Source organism: Scyliorhinus canicula, chromosome 12, assembly GCF_902713615.1.
Source record: "Scyliorhinus canicula chromosome 12, sScyCan1.1, whole genome shotgun sequence".
Taxonomy (NCBI): Eukaryota; Metazoa; Chordata; class Chondrichthyes; order Carcharhiniformes; family Scyliorhinidae; genus Scyliorhinus; species Scyliorhinus canicula.
This window is the reverse complement of record NC_052157.1, coordinates 20,155,705-20,177,245: the sequence shown is the minus strand read 5'-3', so window position 1 is coordinate 20,177,245 and position 21,541 is coordinate 20,155,705. Positions and strand designations below refer to the sequence as shown.

General features: G+C 46.9%; 1 protein-coding gene across 1 annotated transcript; it reads left to right on the top strand.

The window, feature by feature from the left end:
• The first annotated feature begins 1,299 nt into the window (after nt 1-1,299).
• On the top strand, nt 1,300-19,004 carry parp16 (poly (ADP-ribose) polymerase family, member 16). Its single transcript, XM_038813314.1, has 6 exons — nt 1,300-1,559; nt 5,845-5,982; nt 7,857-8,063; nt 8,787-8,958; nt 10,479-10,623; nt 14,697-19,004. The coding sequence occupies exons 1-6, from the start codon at nt 1,383-1,385 to the stop codon at nt 14,839-14,841; spliced, it is 984 nt and encodes a 327-aa protein (XP_038669242.1). The 5' UTR covers nt 1,300-1,382; the 3' UTR covers nt 14,842-19,004.
• Nucleotides 19,005-21,541: the final 2,537 nt, after the last annotated feature.

The window sequence follows — 21,541 nt, the reverse complement described above, 5'->3', positions numbered from 1 at the left end:
CACCCTATTCACCCCCCCCCCCCCCCCCCCCCCCCCAGGGGGCTAGGAGCAGCTTTGAGAAACTCGGCTGCCGGGCCTTGACGCTTGCGTCAAAGCGGCGCGCCGAGAATGACGCGACGGCGGCGCCTAAGTGACGTCAGCCGCGCATGTGCAGGTTGGCCGGCTCCAACCCGCGCATGTGCAGTTGCCGTCTTCCCCTCCACTGCCCCGCAAGACGTGGCGGATTGATCGTGCGGGGCGGCGGAGGGGAAAGAGTGCGTCTCTTGGAGACGCCGGCCCGACGGTCGGTGGGTACCGATCGCGGGCCAGTCCCCTCCTGAGCACGGCCGTGGTGCCCCATCCCCTCTCCGCCCTCCACAGGACCCAAACTTACCTTTCGCGCTATGTTCACCCCGGTAGCGACCAGTGTGGTTGCTGCCGGCGTGAACAGGTCGGGAACGTCAGGCCGCTCGGACATCCGGGCCGGAGAATCGCCGGTCGGCGTGAAAAATGGCGAGCGGCGATTCCGCGACACTCCGTTGTGGGGGGGGGGGGGGGGGTGTGGGAGAATCGGGGAGGGATGCCAGGGCGGCGTGCCGTGATTCGCCCGGCCCTCCCGCGATTCTCCCACCCAGCGTGGGGAGCGGAGAATCGCACCCATGAACTTCCCCTTTAAGGGGTGGGGTTTTCCCCTTTACAAGAGCACCCAGTTGTATAAAAACCCCGGCCTAGCTGTAGGTTGGGGGGAAGGAGATCCTTGGGGGAGTGGGGTAATTGTACTGAAATAAACTGGTCTGTAATTTCTACTTTTGTCTATACGTTCTGCCTAATGTGGATTCAACAAAGAGTAAAATTCTGATAAAATTGGAAGTTGGTGCCATTTAAGATTGTTTACTCAGTGAAAACAAAGTAATTGGACAAATTAGCTAACCACAGGAAAGGGTGATTTGAGGGAAAGGGAAAATAGATAGGTAATTGAGTACCCTTTGAAGTGTTTACTTTTGCAGTCTGGGGTTAATATTGACAGCAGTGCTGATACAGAATCATTATATTAGTGTTTGTTTGAGTAATTACTGTGCAGAAGTGGAATTTTGTTTTCTGGAAGGGGCACCCTTTAAAGTGGGTTTAAAATGGGGATTTGTCAGTCTTCCTGCCAGGTCAGCTTATTGTTTGGGTGAATTCAGTGGCTGTCATTAGTTAAGTTGCCTTTGTGTCAGTGATGGGATTGTCTTACTCCCTGTCGCCATGGTAACTGGTGGACAGAACCCCCTGACCCGGAGCCGGAAGCGGGTGTGTGTTGGTTGCCGAGGGTGACACTTCCTGGCCGTCGCCGGGCTCGGCAGCGGAGGGAATCGGTTTTTGGCTTGAGTTCTCCTCTTGTTTTTGTGGGGAGGAAGAGGGGGATGGAGGGCAGGGGCCTGGGGGAGGCGATGGAGGAGAGCCTGAGGAGGGACCTGCCGGCCGCCGACCTCAAATGCAGCCTCTTCATCTCGGCCCTGCAGAGCTACCGCAGGGACTCGGTGCTCAGGCCCTTCCCAGCCCCTTACTTCAGCGGGGAGAACAAGGACTTTGATGCATTGGTGAGTGCGGGTGGAGGCCTGGAGTTTAGATATGGGGGGTAGTGGTTGGCTGGGTGATTGGGGCGGTGGCTGGCTGGGTAGGCCGCTGCCACAGAGGCATGCAGCACAGAAAAGGCCTTTTCAGCCAATCTACACCTCTTGCTGCCTGGGGAAAGCGGGCAGCATAATCGAAGACCCCTCACACTCGACTTGCTCACTCTTCCATCGGGAGGAGATACAAATGTCTGAGAACAGGCACAAACAGACTCAAATAGCTTCTTCCCTGCTGTTATCAGACTCCCAAATGACCCTCTTATGGCATAGCCTGACCTGATTAATACTACACCCCTGTATGCTTCACCCAATGCTGGTGTTTATGTCGTTACATGGTGTACTTTATGTTGCCCTATTATGTATTTTTCTTTTCTTGCCATGTATTTAATGATCTGTTTGAGCTGCTTGCAGAAAAATACTTTTCACTGTGCCTTAGTACATGTACCTTGGTGACAATAAACCAATCCAATTGTATCTGCGCTGGTCAAAAAAACAACCACCTAACTATTCCAATCCTGTTTTCCAGCACTTGCGATGCCAAGGCACACATCTCTACTTTTTAAAATGTTCTGAGGGCCTTTGCCTCCACCAACTGGAGTTCCCTCTAACCTCTGGGTGAAAATGTTTTTTATTCATCCCCTATAAACCTCATGCCCTTACTGTACATCTATGCCCTCATTGATCCCTGTACCAAGGGGAAAAGTTTCTTCCTGTTTACTCTATCTATGCCCCTCATAATTTTATTCATCTTGATCATAAGAAATGGCAGTTCAGCTGCTGGAGCCTCCACTGCTATACAATACTTCACATCCACTTTCCTGTCCTTTCCATGTCACTGTTGATTCCCCTACTGATCAAGAATTAAAAAAATTAGAATACCCAATTAATTTTTTCTAATTAAGGGGCAATTTAGTGTGACCAATTCACCTAACCTGCACATGTTTGGGTTGTGGGGGCAAAACCCATGCAAACACGGGGATAATGTTCAAACTCCACACGGACAGTGACCCAGAGCCGGGATCAAACCTGGGACCTCGGTGCCGTGAGGCAGCAGTGCTGATCCACTGTGCCACCATGCTGCCCTTGATCAAGAATTTACCTATCTCGGCCTTAATACACATAGGACTCTTTCCCCCACAGCTCTCTGTGCCAATGAGTTCCAAAGACTTTTGACTGTCAGAAGAAATTCCTTCTCATCCAAGTCTTAAATTGACATCCCTTTATTCTGAGACGATGTGCTCTTGCCCTAGACTCTCCCATAAGGGAGAGGTTCAAGAAGGTAACTCACCAGCACCTTTTGAAGGGCAACTAGGGATGGGCAATAAATTCTGGCCTAACCAGTGACGCCCATATTCCATAAATGAAGAAAAAAAAATAAGGGGAAACATTCAGCGTTTGCCCTGACAAGCCCCTTAAGAATACCTCTCATTCTTCTAAATGCTAATAAATTCCAACCTTTGTTCACGAGTCCACTGGGGATCATCCTAGCAAACCACTGAATGGCTGCCAATGAAATAATGGGCGTGATTCTCCAGTGCCCGACGGTGAAATTGGGAATGATGCCGGAATCGCAGCAGGTGCCGGTTTGATGTCGGATATAATGCTCCGCCCCTCTAAATCGTCATCCGAAGGGCCGAGTTCCCGACGGCGTGAGCCACGTGTGGTCTCAGCGGTCATGAGCCAGGCGCGGCGGTTGTGGAAAGAGAAATGGGGCGTGCGGACTGTGTCCAGCAGTGCCATACTCCGCTGAGAGCCGTGCCGCTGGCTGCGGGGCTTCTGCCGGGGCTGGGGGTAGTAATAGGGGATGGCCATGAGGTGGGCTGTGGAGTCGGGGTGGGCGGGTATGGGGTCCATCACAAGCGGCGCCATATTTTCCGCCGCGATCGGTGCGTGTGTGAGGGGTGTAGGCGTACGCACGGCTGCAGCGTTCAGCCCTGCACATGTCCAGCATGTACTGCGATGTACTGTGAAAATCCCCTTGTTGCTACACTCCGGCGCCTGTTCGGAAACACTGAGGGAGAATTCAGAATGTCCAATTAACCGAACAAGCATGTCTTTCGGAACTTGTGGGAGGAAACTGGAGCAACCAGAGGAAACCCACGCAGACACGGGGAGAAGTTGCAGACTCCGTACAGGCAGTGACCCAAGCTGAGAATCGGACCTATGTCCCTGGCGCTATGAAGCTAACCACTGTGCCATCCGAATTGATTAGTCCATCTGACCAGCCCGTCTATATCTTCTGTAATCTAAGCTATCCTCCTCACTATTACCACCCCACCAATTTTTTAAATAATCCACAAACTAGCTGATCAACCCTCCTACAATTATTTATCTAAACCACAGTAAGGGCCCCAATGCTGATCCCCGCAGTACTCCACTTGACACGGGCTTCAAATCATCACCCTCTGTTTCCAGACACTCTGGATCTAATTAGCCAAATTTCCTTGTCCCAAGGAAGTTGGTCAGACATGACCTCCCATAACAAAACCATGCTGACAGTTGTTGATTATTCCCCGCCACTCCAAATGCAGATGAAGTTTGTGTCTCAGTTTCTCCAGGGCGGAGGTTAGACTGACTGGCCTGTATTTTCCTGGTTATCCCTTCCTCCCTTCTTGAATAATAGTACCACATTGGCTATCCTCCAGTTCTCTACTACCACTTCCGTGGTCAGGGAGGAATTGAAAATTGTCAGTGTCGCTGATACTTCCTCCCTTGCCTCACTCAACAGCCTGGGAGGCATTTCATCTGGCCCTGGAGATTTAGCTACTTTTAAGCCTGCCAGACCACTCAGAACCTCCTCTCTGCCTTTGTTAATTTATTTTTAATTTTATCACAGTTCTGCTCTCTGATTTCTATACCCACATCACATCACCCCCTCCCCCGCTAGTGAACACCGAGAGAAAGTAATCAATTAGAACCTTACCTACATCCTCTGACTCCACATAAATTACTACTGTGGTCTTAATGGGCCCTACCCTTTGCCAAGTTATTCTTTTATCCTTAATGTACTTGTAAAACAAGTGATTAAGTAATGGGTGGGTGGGGGACTGGTTAGGGACGGATGGGTGGAGGAGAGGGATTGGTTGGGAGATGGGTGGGGAGGGTGAGGGAGACTGGGGATGAATGAGCAGGGAGGGAGACTGGTTGGGAACGGATGGGTGGAGGAGAGGGATTGGTTGGGAGATGGGTGGGGGAGGTGTGGGAGATGGGTGGGGGAGGTGAGGGAGACTGGGGATGAATGAGCAGGGAGGGGGACTGGTTGAGTGAGGGACTGGTTGGGGGACAGGTGAGCGGGAAGGGGACTGGTTGGTTGGGGGATGGGTGGGCGGGGCGGTTGATTGGGTGTGTGACAGCTGGCTGGGGGGAGTGATAAGTCTGGTTGGGTGATGGTGATGGGGGGTAGTTGCTGGCAGGGTGATGGGGGGGAAGTTGCTGGCAGGGTGACGGAGTGAGGGGCTGTTCGGTGATGGGCGTAAGGGGCTGTTTGACAGAGGTGAGGGGCTGGCTGGGTGACGGGCTGGTTGGGTGTCTGGGTAAGGGGCTGGTTGGGTGACGGGGGTGAGGGGCTGGTTGGGTGACTGGGTAAGGGGCTGGCTGGGTGAGGGGCTGGCTGGGTGAGGGGCTGGCTGGGTGACGGGGGTGAGGGGCTGGCTGGGTGACGGGGGTGAGGGGCTGGCTGGGTGACGGGGTGAGGGGCTGGCTGGGTGACGGGGGTGAGGGGCTGGCTGGGTGACGGGGGTGAGGGGCTGGTTGGGTGACGTGGGTAAGGGGCTGGCTGGGTGAGGGGCTGGCTGGGTGACGGGGGTGAGGGGCTGGCTGGGTGACGGGGGTGAGGGGCTGGTTGGGTGACTGAGTAAGGGACTGGCTGGGTGAGGGGCTGGTTGGGTAACGGATGTTACAGTAATTTAAAATCAGTTACTCACAGGTGGTGGATTGACATCACGATTAAACGTGCTTATTTTTTGTGCTTGGTATTTTCAGCTCTATTGATCAAACCAAACTAAATTACCACCCTTAAATATATCAAGGAATATTTTAAAAACAATTTAATTTGCTTGTTGCCAGTTTGTGCTGATTCAAGGCAGATTTTATCTTTGCCAATATGCAAATAGGTGGGGAGGGCAAATACCACTTTCACAATGGATGCAATTCTGGGTCTATTTTGCACCTAAATCTTGATCTTTTAAGTTTATGGTTGTGTTGGCTATTATAGCTCTGTATTTTTGGACTGACAGATTGTGTCTCCCAACAGCTTGCTGACGCCCAGAATCTGCCAAACTTAAAACAGCTGCTACACTCTGGAACAATCCCACAACAAAGAACCCTAGAACTTCTCAGTTGGGCCTGTTTGTCAAAAAACCTATCCATTAAAACTTTGGGGAAAAAAGGGGTAAGAACCTCTTTGAATGCTTTATTGAAAACTTTCAACCGATGATTAGACAGTATTTAAATTTTCATTTGAGGTTCCCTGTGAGTGAGTATGGGAATACTTTTGATTGTTTGTCTCCGAGTCGCATGCCAACCTGATTTTGAAATGCACCACCACCCCCCCCATGTCGTTTCTGAGCCAGAATCCCGGAATCCCAAACTGACAGCAGTGTGGATGTTCCTTCACCGCATGAATGGCAATGGTTCAAGAAGATGGCTCATCACCACCTCGAAGGCAATTAGGGATGGATGACAACTGTTTGCCTTGCTAGCTCGGCATGCATTCCATGAATGAGTGGAAGTATAAAAGGCTGTTTTGGACAGCAAATCTTTTGCAGCAGGAATCACAAAACAATCTTGCCAGCATCTAATGTCTTATTCTCAAACTTCTAAAGTGCATGAGCTACACCTCACTAAAACATGTCTGTAGAAGTGCGGTGTCATAAGAACCATACACATATCATCTACAGTGCACAGTGTGCTTAAAATGTTGTTCAGCGCTGTAGATGAGGGAGGTAACAAATGCACTGATATGGACGTAGCCATCCTCCCCCTCTGGATGCAATTGTGACTTGTTGCGGAATTACTTTTAGTTTTGAATTCATAGAGCTCAGATATTTCATTCATCCCTTTTAAAAGGTTTTAATTCTCAGTTAATTTTTAACTAGAACTTGAGATGCTGCTGCTGGTAATTTACCATGTCAAAAGGATTTTCATTAATGCGCTGGATTTAAGAAAAATAATTTTAGAGTACCCAATTCAATTTTTCCAAGTAAGGGGCAATTTAGCGTTGCCAATCCAGCTACCCTGCATATCTTTGGGTTGTGGGGGTGAAACCCACAAAAAAATGGGGAGAATGTGCAAACTCCACAAGGACAGTGACCCAGACCAGGATTGAACCTGGGACCTCGGCACCATGAGGCAGCTGTGCTAACCACTTTGCCACCATGCTGCCCTATTAACACGCTGGATTGATGATCGTATTGATTGCTGCAGTTTTGGTTTGCTTGATTTATTTAACAGATTAAAGGAGTTGGAGATGGCTTAGAAATAGAACAAAATAGCTCTTACACCATTTCATAAAGAATCAATGCAGTTTTGCTAATACTTGCTGTTGAATACGTTGACATGTTAAGACAGGAAATTTTGGGCTATTTGCTATGTAGATTTTGGTGGCCAGTCAGATGGAAGAACATTCTTGCTCGTTAGTGGTCCTGTTGGAGTATGGTCTATTTTAATTCTTCTTGGGGCATGGGATTTGACAGAATTGTCGGGATTTAGAACATTGATGCCTGGGTCATGCCTGCTTCCAGGAAAGGTTCAAGGTAGAGATTGTACATTATCCATTTTGATCATAACATTCCCACATGTGGAGGGGGAGTGTATTGATATAGTGGGAGGAATCGCATCTTTTCAATGTGGGTGGGTTAAATCCTAGCATTTGAAGCTTTACTTGTAAACTCCATCCTCTCTACACCAGTAGCTTTGATGATTGAAGCTGCTGATTTATTCCGTGGTAAGTTTGCATGTTTCACATTCCACCAGTGAGGTGCAGAGTGTGATGCAGCAGCTACCCTAGACTGGTTGCTCAGAAGGCTTATCTCCCTACACAATACTACAAATTGTAGACAGATTTGGCATTGATGAGAATTCAACCCCCTAGGGTCATGGATTGTGTGGAGACAATTTGAAGGCGTAAATAAAATGTTAACTTTTCTCGCCCCACTCCCCTACCCATCACCACCAAAAATTAAAGACTTCAGTAATTGGATGGTTTATTTTGCCGTTGTAATTTTGCCGTTGTAATTTTGACAGGAAATCTTGTTTGTGTTCTAGTATGAAGAAATCCAGGAACTGATTGGGTTCACAACACCCTCTGCTGCTGTCCCAGACTTCCTGTTTGAGATTGAATATTGTGATCAGATGAACGCCAAGTTCGAGGAAACCAAAGGAGACCGAAATCTCATCTATGCATTTCACGGGAGCCGTCTTGAGAATTTCTATTCAATAATTCATTGTGGTTTACAGTGTCATCTAAACAAGGTCAGGAATTCAACAGTTTGTGTGTGTGTGTGTGAACTAACATGATTGCAAACATTACTTTATTTAAAGGATCATTCCTGCATAACCGGTTCTGCAGACTCTTAAAATTAATTACTTTTAAACATTAAATCTAATTTTAAAACATAAAAACAATTAGAATGGGTTTAAACAGCTATTTTAGTACTGCTGTAGATTGATAATCCTACTTGAGTACTCCCCGATGACACCCTCATTCTCCTTTTCCCCAATCTTGGAATACTCCTTGGCTGTGCAGTACAGTCAATGAGTGCTCTCATATGGCAATATTCTCCTCCATTCTCCCAACAAGTGTTGCTTCATCTCGGGCCCCTGTTTCCTCCCTGGGGTAGGACATTGCCCGATGTGATGTCTCATTTTCTCTTTTCATCGTTTCCACATTATCATATCCAGTCTGTGGCCTTTGTGTTTACTCCAGGCCTTCAAGTAGGTAAGAAATGGATACCGAGTAAATTGGTAAAATAATGTAGACCGGTATAGAAATGATAACAACCTAGATAACAGGTTGTTTGGCCCTTCCAGTGTTTACTCTCCATATGAGCAATAGTCTGAATCCGTGTGTCTATATCCTCCTTAAGATTACCTCTTTTAAAATAAAAAGTTGTAAAGGACCTAAGAGTACTAGTGTAGTTTTGTTCAGTTGCTCCTAAGGTTTGTGTACGTTCAAAGATTGCTCTTTCTTCGTAGACATCTCTCTTTGGGGAAGGAACCTACCTTACCAGTGACCTGAGCTTGGCTCTTCTGTACAGTCCCCATGGTAACGGCTGGCACCAAAGTATTCTGGGACCTGTGCTTAGCTGTGTTGCAGTTTGTGAGATCATTGACCATCCTGATGTTAAATGCCAGGTTAAAGGAAAAGGTATCACTTACTTTGAATATTGGGATAAATATGTTGTAAATAAGTAGAAGCATGACTTTTATACCTGTGCAAGAAATTTCTGTTTTTTTCTCTCTGCTTGCTTTCATCCATCCATTAGTAACTTTAAGCGATAAACTAATAGAGATGTTTAAGATGATTAAATAATTAGATTGGTATTTGAAACTATTTCCTCCGGTTGGGGAGGGGAGGCCACAGCAAAGAGACATAAGCTTAAAATTAGAGTTTGGTTGTATAGAGTGACTTAAGGAAGCACTTCTTCACACAAAGGCTTGTGAAAACCTGGAAATTTCTTCCCCCAAGAGCTGTTGAAGTCGGGTCAAGTGAAAATTTCAAAACTGAGATTCAGAGGCCCAGATCTTTGGTCAGCAGTGCAATTGGTGTGCCTGTCATTGACTGCGATTTGAACGACCAATGGCCACTTGATGTTGGAGCTTTTGAATCCTCTGGTCTTGGCTCCAGCATGGATTCACTACCTTGGGGTAAGAGGCTTTGCTACTGCTGATTTACTTTGGGCTGCCCTCCTGTGCAGGTTTTGCATTAGCTGCCCTCGTCTCTGTGATTTGGCTATCTGATCCCACTGTCGTAGACAGTCATGCAGCAATCCAGGCAGGGCAAAACCCGACAAGCAGCTTAAACTTAAATATTCATGGTATGTGGGCATCACTGGCTTGGCCAGTATTTATTGTCCATCCCTAATTGCCCTTCAGAAGATGGTGGTTAACTACCTTCTTGAACCGCTGCAGTCCATGTGGTGTAGGTACACCCACTATGTTCTCAGGGAGGGAGCTACAGGATTTTGACCCAGCGATAGTGAAGGAACAGCGATATAGTTCCAAGTCAGGATGGTGTGTGGTTTGGAGAGGAGCTTGCAGCTAGTGGTATTTCCATGCATCTGCAGCCCTTGCCTTTCAAGGTGGTAGCTATAATGGGTTTAGATGGTGCTGTTTAAGGAGCTTGGGTCAGTTCCTGCAGTGCATCTTGTACTTGCCACTTAAATATAGTGCATGCGCACATGTTGTATTCCCTCGGGGTCCGTCAGCGACTTTAATTGAGCCATTCGCTGTTCCCACATCAGAAGATTCAGGCCATAGATCTTTGTTATCTAAGAGCGTAGAACAAAAGTGGGTAAATGGAGTTGATGTACAGATTAGCCATGATTTCATTGGACGATGGAAAAAGCTTGGGGGACTGATTGGCTTACTCTTGTGACTATATTCATTGCCTCCTGACGCAAGTTTTGAAATAAACCAATTTTCTCCTTGCAAGGGATTTCTGAAACATTTTGTCATCTTAAGCCTCTGAACCATTACCATAACTGCACCTAGAGAAATAATATTGGCCCCAAGTTTAGTGATGCAGAGTCATTGGAAGCCCCAGGGCTTAGTGAGGCATGGCATTTAGGCTTTCAACACATATTCTTTCTCTCAGGTTTATTAAATTAATTATCTTTTTTGACAGACTCCAATGCTGGTCAATGAATGTTACCTGCTTGATTTCAGATGCTGGTGGCATAGATCGACGAAGGGCAAGGGTGAGAAACAGCGAAGGTGGGGACGTTCCACAAAAATACTTTGTTGTCACAAACAACCAGCTGCTGAGAGTTAAATATCTGCTCATTTATTCTGAGAAACTTCATCGAAGAAGGTAAATTCAACTTCTGTTAATTTTTACTGAGTGCTTCCAAAACATGTGGGCGCGGTTGGCTGGGGCACCCTGGCACCATTCACATTTGTCCTCCACCTCTGGGAAGAACCTGCTGTTTTGGGTATTTGTCAGGTGTGCTCTGCGCACCACTTTAAGCTGCATGAGACTTAACTTTGCACAAGAGGAGGTGGAGTTGGCCCACTCCACTGCCCCCATCTGCTCCATGAACATTCCCAATTCCCTAAACATGCCTGTTGATTTCCCCGTTCTGGGGTTTGATCTGTATGTCAGTGGGTCCTGTACAAAGTTAAAATCCAAACCCCCACCCCCTCATGATCAGTCGGCGCGTATCAATGTTGAGGATTTCCGCCATATTCTTCTTTATAATCTCCGTGTCGTCCCAGTTGCGTACATGCACGTTCACCAATACTACTGGCGCTCCGTACACAACACCGCTGACCATGATGTTCTGTTCCCTTGGTCCATAATCGTCGTTGCCGCTGTAAACACCGTCCTCTTGCTTATCAGTATGGCTACCCCCCAGCCCTTGTCTCGTAGCAGGAATGGTGGGTGTGTCCCACCCAGCCCTTCTGCAGTCGGTCCTCATTTGCATCTCTTAGAGGAAGACTATGTCAGCTTTCAAACTTCTCAGATGGGCGAAGACTCTGGATCTTTTCACTGGGCCGTTACGCCCCATAAAGTTCCAGGTGACTATTCTGGTGGGGTTTTTTGGTTCCCCCTCCCCCTTGCGGGATGAACCATGTGGATGCACCCTTGCATTCCAGGGTTTCCCTTTGTTAGGGGGGCCATTCAAAATGTCCACTCTCACCATGAGGCAGAGCGCTTGCGCTCCCGGGTTTCCATTTGTCCAGAGACCACCCAACCTGGCTGCCAGCTGTGTATACGCCATATGGGTGAGCCCCTGCACTGCCGGGTTCTAATGCCAGTTTAGAGCCCTTCTCTTCCATTATGCTCCCCCCATGGTTCCACTCTTTTCCCCCCCACTTTGGGCAGAGTGACCTGTGGGCCTTGTCGATCTCCGGTGGCTTGGGGAAGCTGTCCCTTCCAACCAAGGTGCCCAACATCTGGGCTACGTAGTCAGTCGGGTCTCTGCCTTCGATCCTCTCTGGCAGGCCCACTATTCTGCTGATCGACTTTCCCCTTCAGGCTCCCGCAGGCCATTTGGGTAACCACCAACCTTTTAATCTCTGCCTCCAGAGTGATGATTCTGTTGCTCTGGTTGGTCAACGCCTTTTCAAGCTCCTGAATTGTCTTTCCCTGAGCCTCCAACCTCCCCATTCTATTGAGCCCTGTCTGCAAGGCGACCAGTGCCTCTGCCACCTAGATCGCCACTTTGATCTCTGACTTCATCGTGGTCAATTCCTTGGTTAGGAATGTCTTCCATTCCTCTCCAGGTGGGGATGGGAGCACATTGTCCGGGTCGTCGGTCTCCCTCTCGCGGGGGTGGCCGGAGACTCCTCCAATTCGCTCGCTCGCTGCTCCTACCCTTTTCCACCGTTTCTGGCTTTGCTGCGGCCTCTTGAGCTACTGCTTGCTGGCATATTGCTGTTCATCTCTTCCTTTTCTATTTCGGAGTAGAATAAGTCCGAACTTCGGCAAAAGTGCCTATTTTATTATATTCCAGAGGAGAGCCACCTTATGTGCAACTACTCAGCACATCCCCTTCACCGGAAGTCCCATTAGACTCATTCTCAAGCTAGTTTTTTACATTTCACCTCAAATATACTGAATTTGATTGGTTTTCTTTTTTGTACAGATCCAATTAAGTGGCAATGGACAATGGCTAATCTGGGGTTTGGGAATGGGATCTTTTAGGCTTCACTCCTGTCAGACAAACTTTGTGGAGATATTTTGGTTGATCTTAACCAGCACCAGGGTAAAATATAAGTACTTGCAAGAGCTTTGAAAAGGGATGAAGTATCTGTTTGTGAAGTGTTTCTGTCATATGCAGTATTTGTGAGCAAATATATTGAAGTTATGTTTAACACAAAGAACAGTACAGCACAAGAACAATCCCTTCAGCCCTTCAAGCCTTTGCTGATCACGATGCCTATCCAACTAAAATCTTCTTCACTTCCGGGATCCATATCCGTCTATTCCCATCCTATTCGTGCATTTGTTAAGATGCGTCTTAAACGCCGCTATCATACCTGCTTCCACCACCTCCCTCGACAGCGGGTGCCAGGCACTCACCACCCTCTGTAAAAGACTTGCCCCGCACATCTCCTCTAAACTGTGCCCCTTGCACCTGAAACCTATGTCCCCTTATAATTGACATTTCCACACTGGGAAAAAGCTTCTTTCCATGCCACTCATAATTTTGTAAACTTCTATCAGGCCGCCCCTCAACCTCCGTCTTTCGAGTGAAAACAATCTGAGTTTCTCCAACCTCTCCTCATATCTAATGGCCTCCATACCAGGCAACATCCTGGTAAACCTCTTCTGTACCCTCTCCAAAGCCTCCACAGCCTTCTGGTAGGGTGGTGACCAGAATTGTACTCAAATATTTGCATTTTATACTTAAACGGACAGAAGGAAGTGGAGGGAAATATACCACGTGGTGTAGATGCCCATTTCAATCAATGAAACACATTCCATTTTGTTGGCACATTAAATAATTTTGCCTCCCACTGTAATTCAAAAGACTTACTGAAATAGGAGCATTTGCTGACTTAGAGCAGTTAAATCCGTCATTTATCATTTTATTTACTGATGTTTTTAGAAAGTGTGGGTGTTCGCACTGTGGTTGCAGCTGTTTTGTAAGTGCATAGCTAACTAGATTTTGGAAGGTCAGGAAGCAATAGCATTGTCAGTTTTACCAACTACATGAGCACCAGAGCTGTGCTGGATCAAAGGTGGAGAGTTTCACTTATCCTGTGAGGGAAGACTGGGGAGGGAGGGGAAATGTGGAGGCTGAGTGCGGTAATGAACATTGGGCAGCAGGAGGGGGGTACTGTAAAATGATCAAGCAGATAGTGTAGAATATAATTCAGGCTTTCTGTGGCATACTACCCAATCTATTATGGGAAGACTGAATCTTACGATAAAATGGATAGGTTTGGGTGGGATGCGATGTTAAAGCTTTAAAAGTCTACAGATAACTTCCAGGTTCAGCGGAGACAGGACAGGTGGTGGGCAGTCAATCTGCTCGCATGTAGCAGGTTGGTCAGTTAAATGTTTTAATGAGGCTGGCGCCATCTGACTTAACCTGGTTTCCTAGTCCTTGGGGAAAGCTGGTGGCTGAAGGAAGGCAAAGATGTCTTCAGGGAGAGGCTAAGTGCTTCTCCTGAGTCCCCGGAAATGTCCTCCACCCACCGCCTCATCAGGGCCAGAAATCGGACATGCACGCATGCACAAGGCCACTTCAACTCCCACTAACAGGTGACATATGTCTTTGCAGGCTGACCAATGTCCTTATTTTAAACTAACCTTATTAAGAACAGAACATTGACACAATTGCAGGCCTGCAGCCTGGTCACAATTAACATTTATATGTGCTTCCTGATCCCGGAATCCCAGGTCAGGTGCCCAATGAAGATTAGGGTGTGCTGTATTATATCTAATACTGGAATACACTACCACGATCACTCTAACATCATGAGAACATACCTATGAGTTTCCCAACAAAAACTCCATCCCCCTGCCTATGCCCCCGCCCCGGTTAAGAAACAGCCCTGTGTTTGTGAAGGTTACTGTGATGGGAATAAGTGGCCTTCAGCCACCTGAAGATTGAAAACTTGCTGTGTCCTTCTGTTGAACACTTAAGTTTTTTAAAACTTTCACAATTCCTGCCTTTTCTATAAATCCATTCAAACTTTAATTTCTAAGTAATTGCCTTGTCTGTTGCTGTTTTAAACACAAAATTCCGTATCTATGGCTTATTTCACATATTTCCCATTTCTGCAGTTGCTTATTGTCATATTTTTGATTTTGAAAATGAGAAGTTTTGTTATTTTTCTACAAAGGATCAAAAGTTTGACACACTTTCTTTATAATGTGTAGCTGGCTTTAATAAGTTGCATTATAATTATTTTCTGTTTCTAATGTTACAGACCCGCAAAGCAGCCATCCTGGATCTCCCGGCACAGTTTTATAGTCATGATGATGCTGTATTTGTTGCTCCTGATAGCCATTGGTGCCTGTAACTCTCCAGCTTTCCAGTACTACTGGAATCGATTTCTTGAATCAAAGCGATGAGTTTGTTGCTGCGATCTTGTTTACTGGCCAAACATGGACATGCGCTACAATACTTAACCTGATGCCTTAGACACCGTTGTTACAGAAAGGCACAAGTCTGGACCAAGGAAATTTTAATTGACATAAACTATAGACAACTTAACTGTGCCAAGAATGTTTTTCAGATTTTGGAGTTCCTGTACTGTTCCACTCCAGCTCTTTTACAGTAGTATTTAGTTCCGATTAGTGCGTTATTTTATGTTGCTCATGGGTAATGACTGACTGCTAAGGAATGAAGCTGCTTTGTCTCTAATTTTCCATCAGGTGGCAGTTTTCACCTCTGTGCTTAACATGGTGCAGGCATAGAATCATGTGCCTTTTACACTGGCCCCACCAATTAGTCAGAACTTAATGTGGGGGTAAAATCTTCAATGCATCTTAGTGACCTAGGCCTCCAGTGCATTGGAGGCAACTGAAACCTGCATTTAGAGTTTATATATTGCTGCCACTTTCTAAATTCTGACGTTGGCAGCCATTGGGGAGCAGACATCATTGTGGCCCTCGAGCGACCCAAATACAAGATAAGGGTATTAGAAAAACTTTAATTGTTCCTTATACTGCAATGTAAATTCAATTATCAGGTGGCCTTCCAAGCGTGCTAAGAGCCTATTTTATATGTTCTTTACAGTAGTAGTGTAAAATATGACATTTTTGGCATCCAAGACAGCAGCAGTGTCCCAGGAACTGGCTCGCTATTTGTACTCCCTGCATTATTTTGCAAAAATTCCATGATGAGATCCTTGGGGAGGAAAAAAGAGCTATGAAAAATAAAGAATGTACAGTGAATAACTTTAAACTGTATTATACATTTATATACCCTTAGACTGAAATGTTACGTGGAGTTTGATGTTTGCTGTCGAATAGCAACTTGCCCAATACTATCTCAAAGCATATGTTGCATCTGGCACTGTGCAGGCAAGGCTTTCTTGCTTTCTGATGCAAGAGTTTAATAGATCTGATATGGAGAGCAGTTTTCAGGCTGCAGAGTGAATTTATTCTTCCTTGAGTTACTGACATGATTTCAGTTGAATATTACCTGCAGCTTTTATTTTTTAGTGTGGCCAATCCACCTGCCCGGCACATCTTTGGGTTGTGGGGCAAGACCCACGCAGACACGGGGAGAATGTGCAAACTCCACACGGACAGTGACCCGGGGCCGGGATCGAACCCGGGTCCTCGGCGCCGTGAGGCAGCAGTGCTAACCACTGCGTTACCGCGCCACCCTCTCTGCAGCTTTTATGGCTTCTGTATTATAATCTACTGTACCCAACGTGTGTGAAATATTTATCTAATATATATTATTCATCTGATTGATAAGATTTGCTTAGTGCAATATTTAGCTATGGAACTAATACCAAGAATAATGAATATTTCTAGCCGATAAATTTTCTCAAGTGTAATTTTAGATTTTGTCCAATTGACCATGCTAACGTACGGCACTAATGCCATTGGGTGTTTAGCAAACTAATCCCTTCCATCGCTGTATTCCAACATTGCTTAATCTAATAACATGAAGCACACCGGAAATCGAATAATAGCAGGCCATGCTATCCATCCAGTGCCTATTTGGAGTTATAATCTGCTTGTTTGGTTCTGGCTCCAGTTTACCTCAGTATAGATCACTTTCTATCTCTTAATAATTGATTACCAGCTGGATATACCTTGACACTGATGTAATTTCAATGTTGTGACTTTGGTAGATTTTGTGTCTAGTTTGTCGAAAGGTACATTGTTGCTTAAATATCGTTTATCATTTTTTAAATATAAATTTAGAGTACCCAATCATTTTTTCCAATTAAAGAGCAATTTAGCATGGCCAATCCACCTACCGTACACATCTTTGGGCTGTGGGGATGAGACCCACACGGACACTGGGAGAATATGCAAACTCCACACAGGCAGTGACCCGGGGCAGGAATTGAACCCGGGTCCTCAGCACCCTAGGCAGCAGTGCTAACTATGCCATAGTGCTGCCCTGTCTTTTATCATTTTTATTTAAAAAAAGACTGGTTCATATTGGTGGGGAGCTGGATGTTGGACAAAACTCATTTTGCTTTTGGGGTGCTTGGTAAGAGATTTTTCCAGGTTTTGAGACACAACAGGCAGTTATTGTTTGCAAAAGCATATATGTACTGGCTCTTTGTAACATGAGTTGCAATGGAAGGCTAAACTCTATCTACCTTGCTCCACTAATTAAAAAGGGACCCTATCCAGTAGCCTTTAAAATTATTGGTGTTGCTTTCACGCATCTTTTATTTTGGTATAAGAATAGTAGTAGAACAGGAGGCAGAGTAATCTGGTGAAGGCTATGAAGTAATTTTCCTCTTTCACTCCCAAGTGCAGGATTACAACAATGTAGATTTCTCAAATCTGACCCAGTATCCCTGTGGCCAACAGGGGTAGAACAATAACACTGCATTGAGTATTTGATGATGACTGCCTATTTTTGAATCTTGTTCAGATGTGTTTGATTTTCTGTTGAGGGTTTGCAGTGTTCAGCAAGAATCTGTGTTAGGGTCTCAATTCTTCACTGTTTTTATCTGTGACGTAGATGATGGGATAGAAAGCCTGAAATGGAAATTTAAGCCCCATATCCAAATTTGCTGATGACACCGAGGTGGCATTGTAAGCAGCGTAGATGGTAGCATTAAATTACAGAGACATTGGTAGATTTAGTGAATGGTTAGATGGATTTTAATATGAGGTCCTCCACTTTGGGCCTAAAATGGATAGAGCAGGGTACTTTGTAAATGTGGAAATACTCGCAATAATGGGAGTCCAGATATATAAATCAAAATATCATGAATGAATGCATAAAATAATTAAACAGTTAAATGGAATGTTAGTTGAATGAAATGCTGGCCTTTCCATCTCGAGGACGAGATTACAAAGGGTTGGATATCATTCATTGGCTGTATGGAGCCCTCATTAAATCACAGGTAGAGTACTGTGAGCAATTCTGGGCACAGCACTTTGGGAAGGATGTATTTGTTTTGGAGGGAGTGCAGTGTAGACTTACCAGAATTAGACCTGGGGATGGATTCTCCGGCGGCGGGATCCTCTGTTTCGCCGGCAGTGCACTTATGCCCGCGAATTTCCCGACGGCGTGGGGGTGCCCACAATGGAAACCGCATTGGCCGGTTGCTGGGACGGAGAGTCCCACTGCCGGCGGGAGCGCACCGCACGAGAAAACGGGTGCGGCAGGACAGAGAATCTCGCCCCTGGACTCACGAGGTTAAAATTGTGAGGAGAGATTAGACAAACCAGGGTTTGTATTCACTGGATTCAGAAGGTTAAAGGGTGATTTGATTGACATTTTCAAACTACTAGAGCAAATAGACGGTATAGATAGAAATAAACTCTTTCTGCTGGCTGGGGAGCCTAGGGCTAGGTGGCAGAGCCTAAAAATTAGAGCCAGACCTTTTGAGAGTGTATTTGGGAAAAACGTCTACACGCACAGGATAGGTGGAGATTGAAATGCTTTCAGTAAATGGCAGTTGATTACATGTTAATTTTAAATCTGAAATTGATAGATTTTTGTTTACCCAAAGTAATAAAAGAGATGGAGCAAAGGCAGGCATATGGATTTGCGTCGCAGTTCAACTATGAACACGTTGAATGGCGGGACAGTCTCGAGGGGCAATATGGCCTACACCTGTTCCTATGATCTGCTGCTTTCTTCCATTCTTGTTTCACAAATTGTGTGCCTTTGGTGAGGCGCACCCCACAACCAGTACTGCTGTTTCGGCATGTTTCTTGTTTGACTTGCATTGAATAGCTCAGTGACAACCTCCTGTTTGAAATAGGGAAATAATTGGTCTCAGTGCTTACAACACAGCCTGTGCCCCGCTGATCACTTCTTTGATGGGGATTCATCCTAGTTCTGCTTTTCTACGGACTGAGTGTCCTCAAGTCCTGTGATCGCAGTTTTAAATTAAATAACCTGTTTATATTACAATTAATGTTTTGAAGAACTGGTTTATGCCTCCTCAGCCTTCTATTGTGGGAATAAGTCTCATCATGTCGGCCTTTCTCACAACTTTCTGCTTTACTGAAATGTCAATATTTTTACCATAATGGGAGGATGGAGATGAAATGACCAATAAAGACTTTTGTTACTTCTGTTTTTATAGTCAACTTACATTTTTAAAATCACCGTTGGAAGCTGCAGCTTCTTGCTGCATTGTGTTCGGGCAACATCCTGTAATGACCCAAATGTATTAGCAATTTTCTTCAACCTTTGGATTAAGAGGTACCTCCTATAATTTTAACTTCTAACTGTCCAATTACACAGCACACTCTAACTTAATCGAAAAGGGTTGAACACCAAAACCAGCAGCTTGCAGTTGTTGGGAATTTGGTTTCGACAGTGAAAGGAAGAGGAGGAGCCTCTGAATGCACAAATGTCACAGGGAAGAACACGAGCCTCAAGCTCAATGATAGATGCGCAGCAAGTTATTTATTCTGAAGTCCCATATCCCAGTTTTACAGCCTGAATTTTGTACCTTATTTTTTAATGGCCGCATTTCAGTGACCTTGTTGCGCTTGAGCGAGAGCGCAACGAGGCCGGTGAATAGTGGGAGAGGCCAAAAACGAGAACCGCGCCGGGAGCCAGACTGTTTGTGATGCAACAGGCCCGCTCCCTTAGTCAAAATCGGGAGCCCGCCGTAGTGTGGCGAGAAACCAATGATCACCACTAAAGCGCTATTTCCATACAATTGACGGGAGCCACCCCATGTCCAGTGACCTCCCGTGATCTAACTGCCTCCCCAGCAAGTCGTCACCCTGGCTTCGATTAGTACTCCTTTTTAAAAAGTAAACATGGCCGATGGGCTGCTCACAGGTGAAGAGCCTGTGCTCAGAAGGGAGTGGGTGAACAACCGGGGTGGGGTGGGCTGCCATGTGGGGTTGGGGTCTCTGCTGGGGGTGGGAGGTAACCGTGTGTGGGTCCGCCATGCCAACCCTTGAATTGTGAGTACATATTCCGGGTGCACCCTAGTCTCTGCCTGTCTGCTCCACCAACAGCTCAAAACTCCCTCGAACTGCAGAAGCCTCTGGCCGTTCGGCTGAAGGCTATTGTTCATAGACGTTCATAGAATTTACAGTGCAGAAGGCCATTCGGCCCATCGAGTCTGCACCGGCTCTTGGAAAGAGCACCCTACCCAAGCCCACAACCCCACCCTATCCCCATAACCTAGTAACCCCACCCAACACGAAGGCCAATTTTGGATACTAAGGGCAATTTAGCGTGGCCAATCCACCTAACCTGCACATCTTCGGACTGTGGGAGGAAACTGGTGCACCCGGAGGAAACCCACGCACACGTGGGGAGAATGTGCAGACTCCACACAGACAGTGACCCAAGCCGGGATTGAACCTGGGACCCTGGAGCTGTGAAGCAATTGTGCTAACCACAATGCTACCGTGCTGCCCACTCTACTAGCCTCATTGCTAATAGGGCATTGCCAATCGTGGTTAAGACAGTACCTCACACAGCCCAAGTGGATTCCCGTGGGTGGGTGTGCCAGGTTGTTGTGGGGGAGGGGAATCAATGAGGGGGATGGAGGGCCCCGGGGTGGAGACATTATTGTTTGTCAGTCTCACACCCTCCCAATGGTATAGACAAAATGGTATAGACAAAATTTTGGACACTGCTGAACTTACCCTAGTGGTGCTGCTGGCAGGCTGGGTGGCCAGGCGCTGGAGACGGCGGTGACTGTAACAGCGCCGACAAAGATTCGAGGCGTGACCCGTCCCGACACCCTGAGGACCCTGCCGTCCAGCATGCCAGGGTGAGACCCAGATGGGGAGAGGGGCCACGACAACCAAGCGTGTGCAAGCGTCACTGGTCTTTCGATCAAATGACGGATAGCATGTGGTGCAGGAGGCTCCGCCTCAAAAAGCAGATGGTGCAGCACCTGTGCCATGTCTTCGCAGACTTGGCACCACGTGGAAGAGGAGGGCATCTGCCTCATTCAGTTTGAGGCTTGTGTTCTTTGCTGTGACATTTGTGCGTTCTGAGGTTCCTCCTCTTCCTTTCACTGTGGCCATCAAGGTCACTGCAGCCCTGAACATTTACACCTCAGATATTCCAGGGTTCAAGCGGGGGCTTGTGGCATCTCTCAGGCTACAGGTCACGGATGGCGGGCAGAAAATTATATAAACTTTGACATGGATCAAGCCCAATAAGATGTCCGGACAGCAGGATTCTCCACCATCGCCGGGATGCCCTAGGTCCTTGGGGCTGATAGACTGCATGCATGTTGCCTTGCGCTCACCGGGCCATCTGGGAGTGCCCTACGTCAACATAAAGGGGTTCCAGTCCCTGAACATCCAGCTTGTATGTGATCACCACCTGAGCATCATGCATGTGACTGCACTCTTCCCAGCGAGTGTGCACGGCAGCTACATCCTGGGGCAGTTGCACATCCCCGCCTTTTCGAGGACCACCCCAGGATGGCTGGTTGGCTCTTGGGGGATAAGGGGTACCCGCTTAAGGACCTGGCTAATGGCGCCAGAACAGAGGCCGGTGACTGATGCTGAGACCCAATACATGCAGCCACCCGTCATTGAGCAGCGGTGCATTGGTCGAATCCGATGCCTCGACCACTCCAGTGGTGTCCTGCAGTATACGTCCCGGAGGGTTGCCTGCTTTGTGGTG

Excerpts from the sequence above, each read along its gene's own strand:
- parp16 (XM_038813314.1), top strand. The coding sequence starts at position 1,383 with ATGGAGGGCAGGGGCCTGGGGGAGGCGATGGAGGAGAGCCTGAGGAGG. Across the intron at positions 8,064-8,786 it reads TACAGTGTCATCTAAACAAG|ACATCTCTCTTTGGGGAAGG; the intron begins GTCAGGAATTCA and ends CTTTCTTCGTAG. Across the intron at positions 10,624-14,696 it reads GAGAAACTTCATCGAAGAAG|ACCCGCAAAGCAGCCATCCT; the intron begins GTAAATTCAACT and ends CTAATGTTACAG.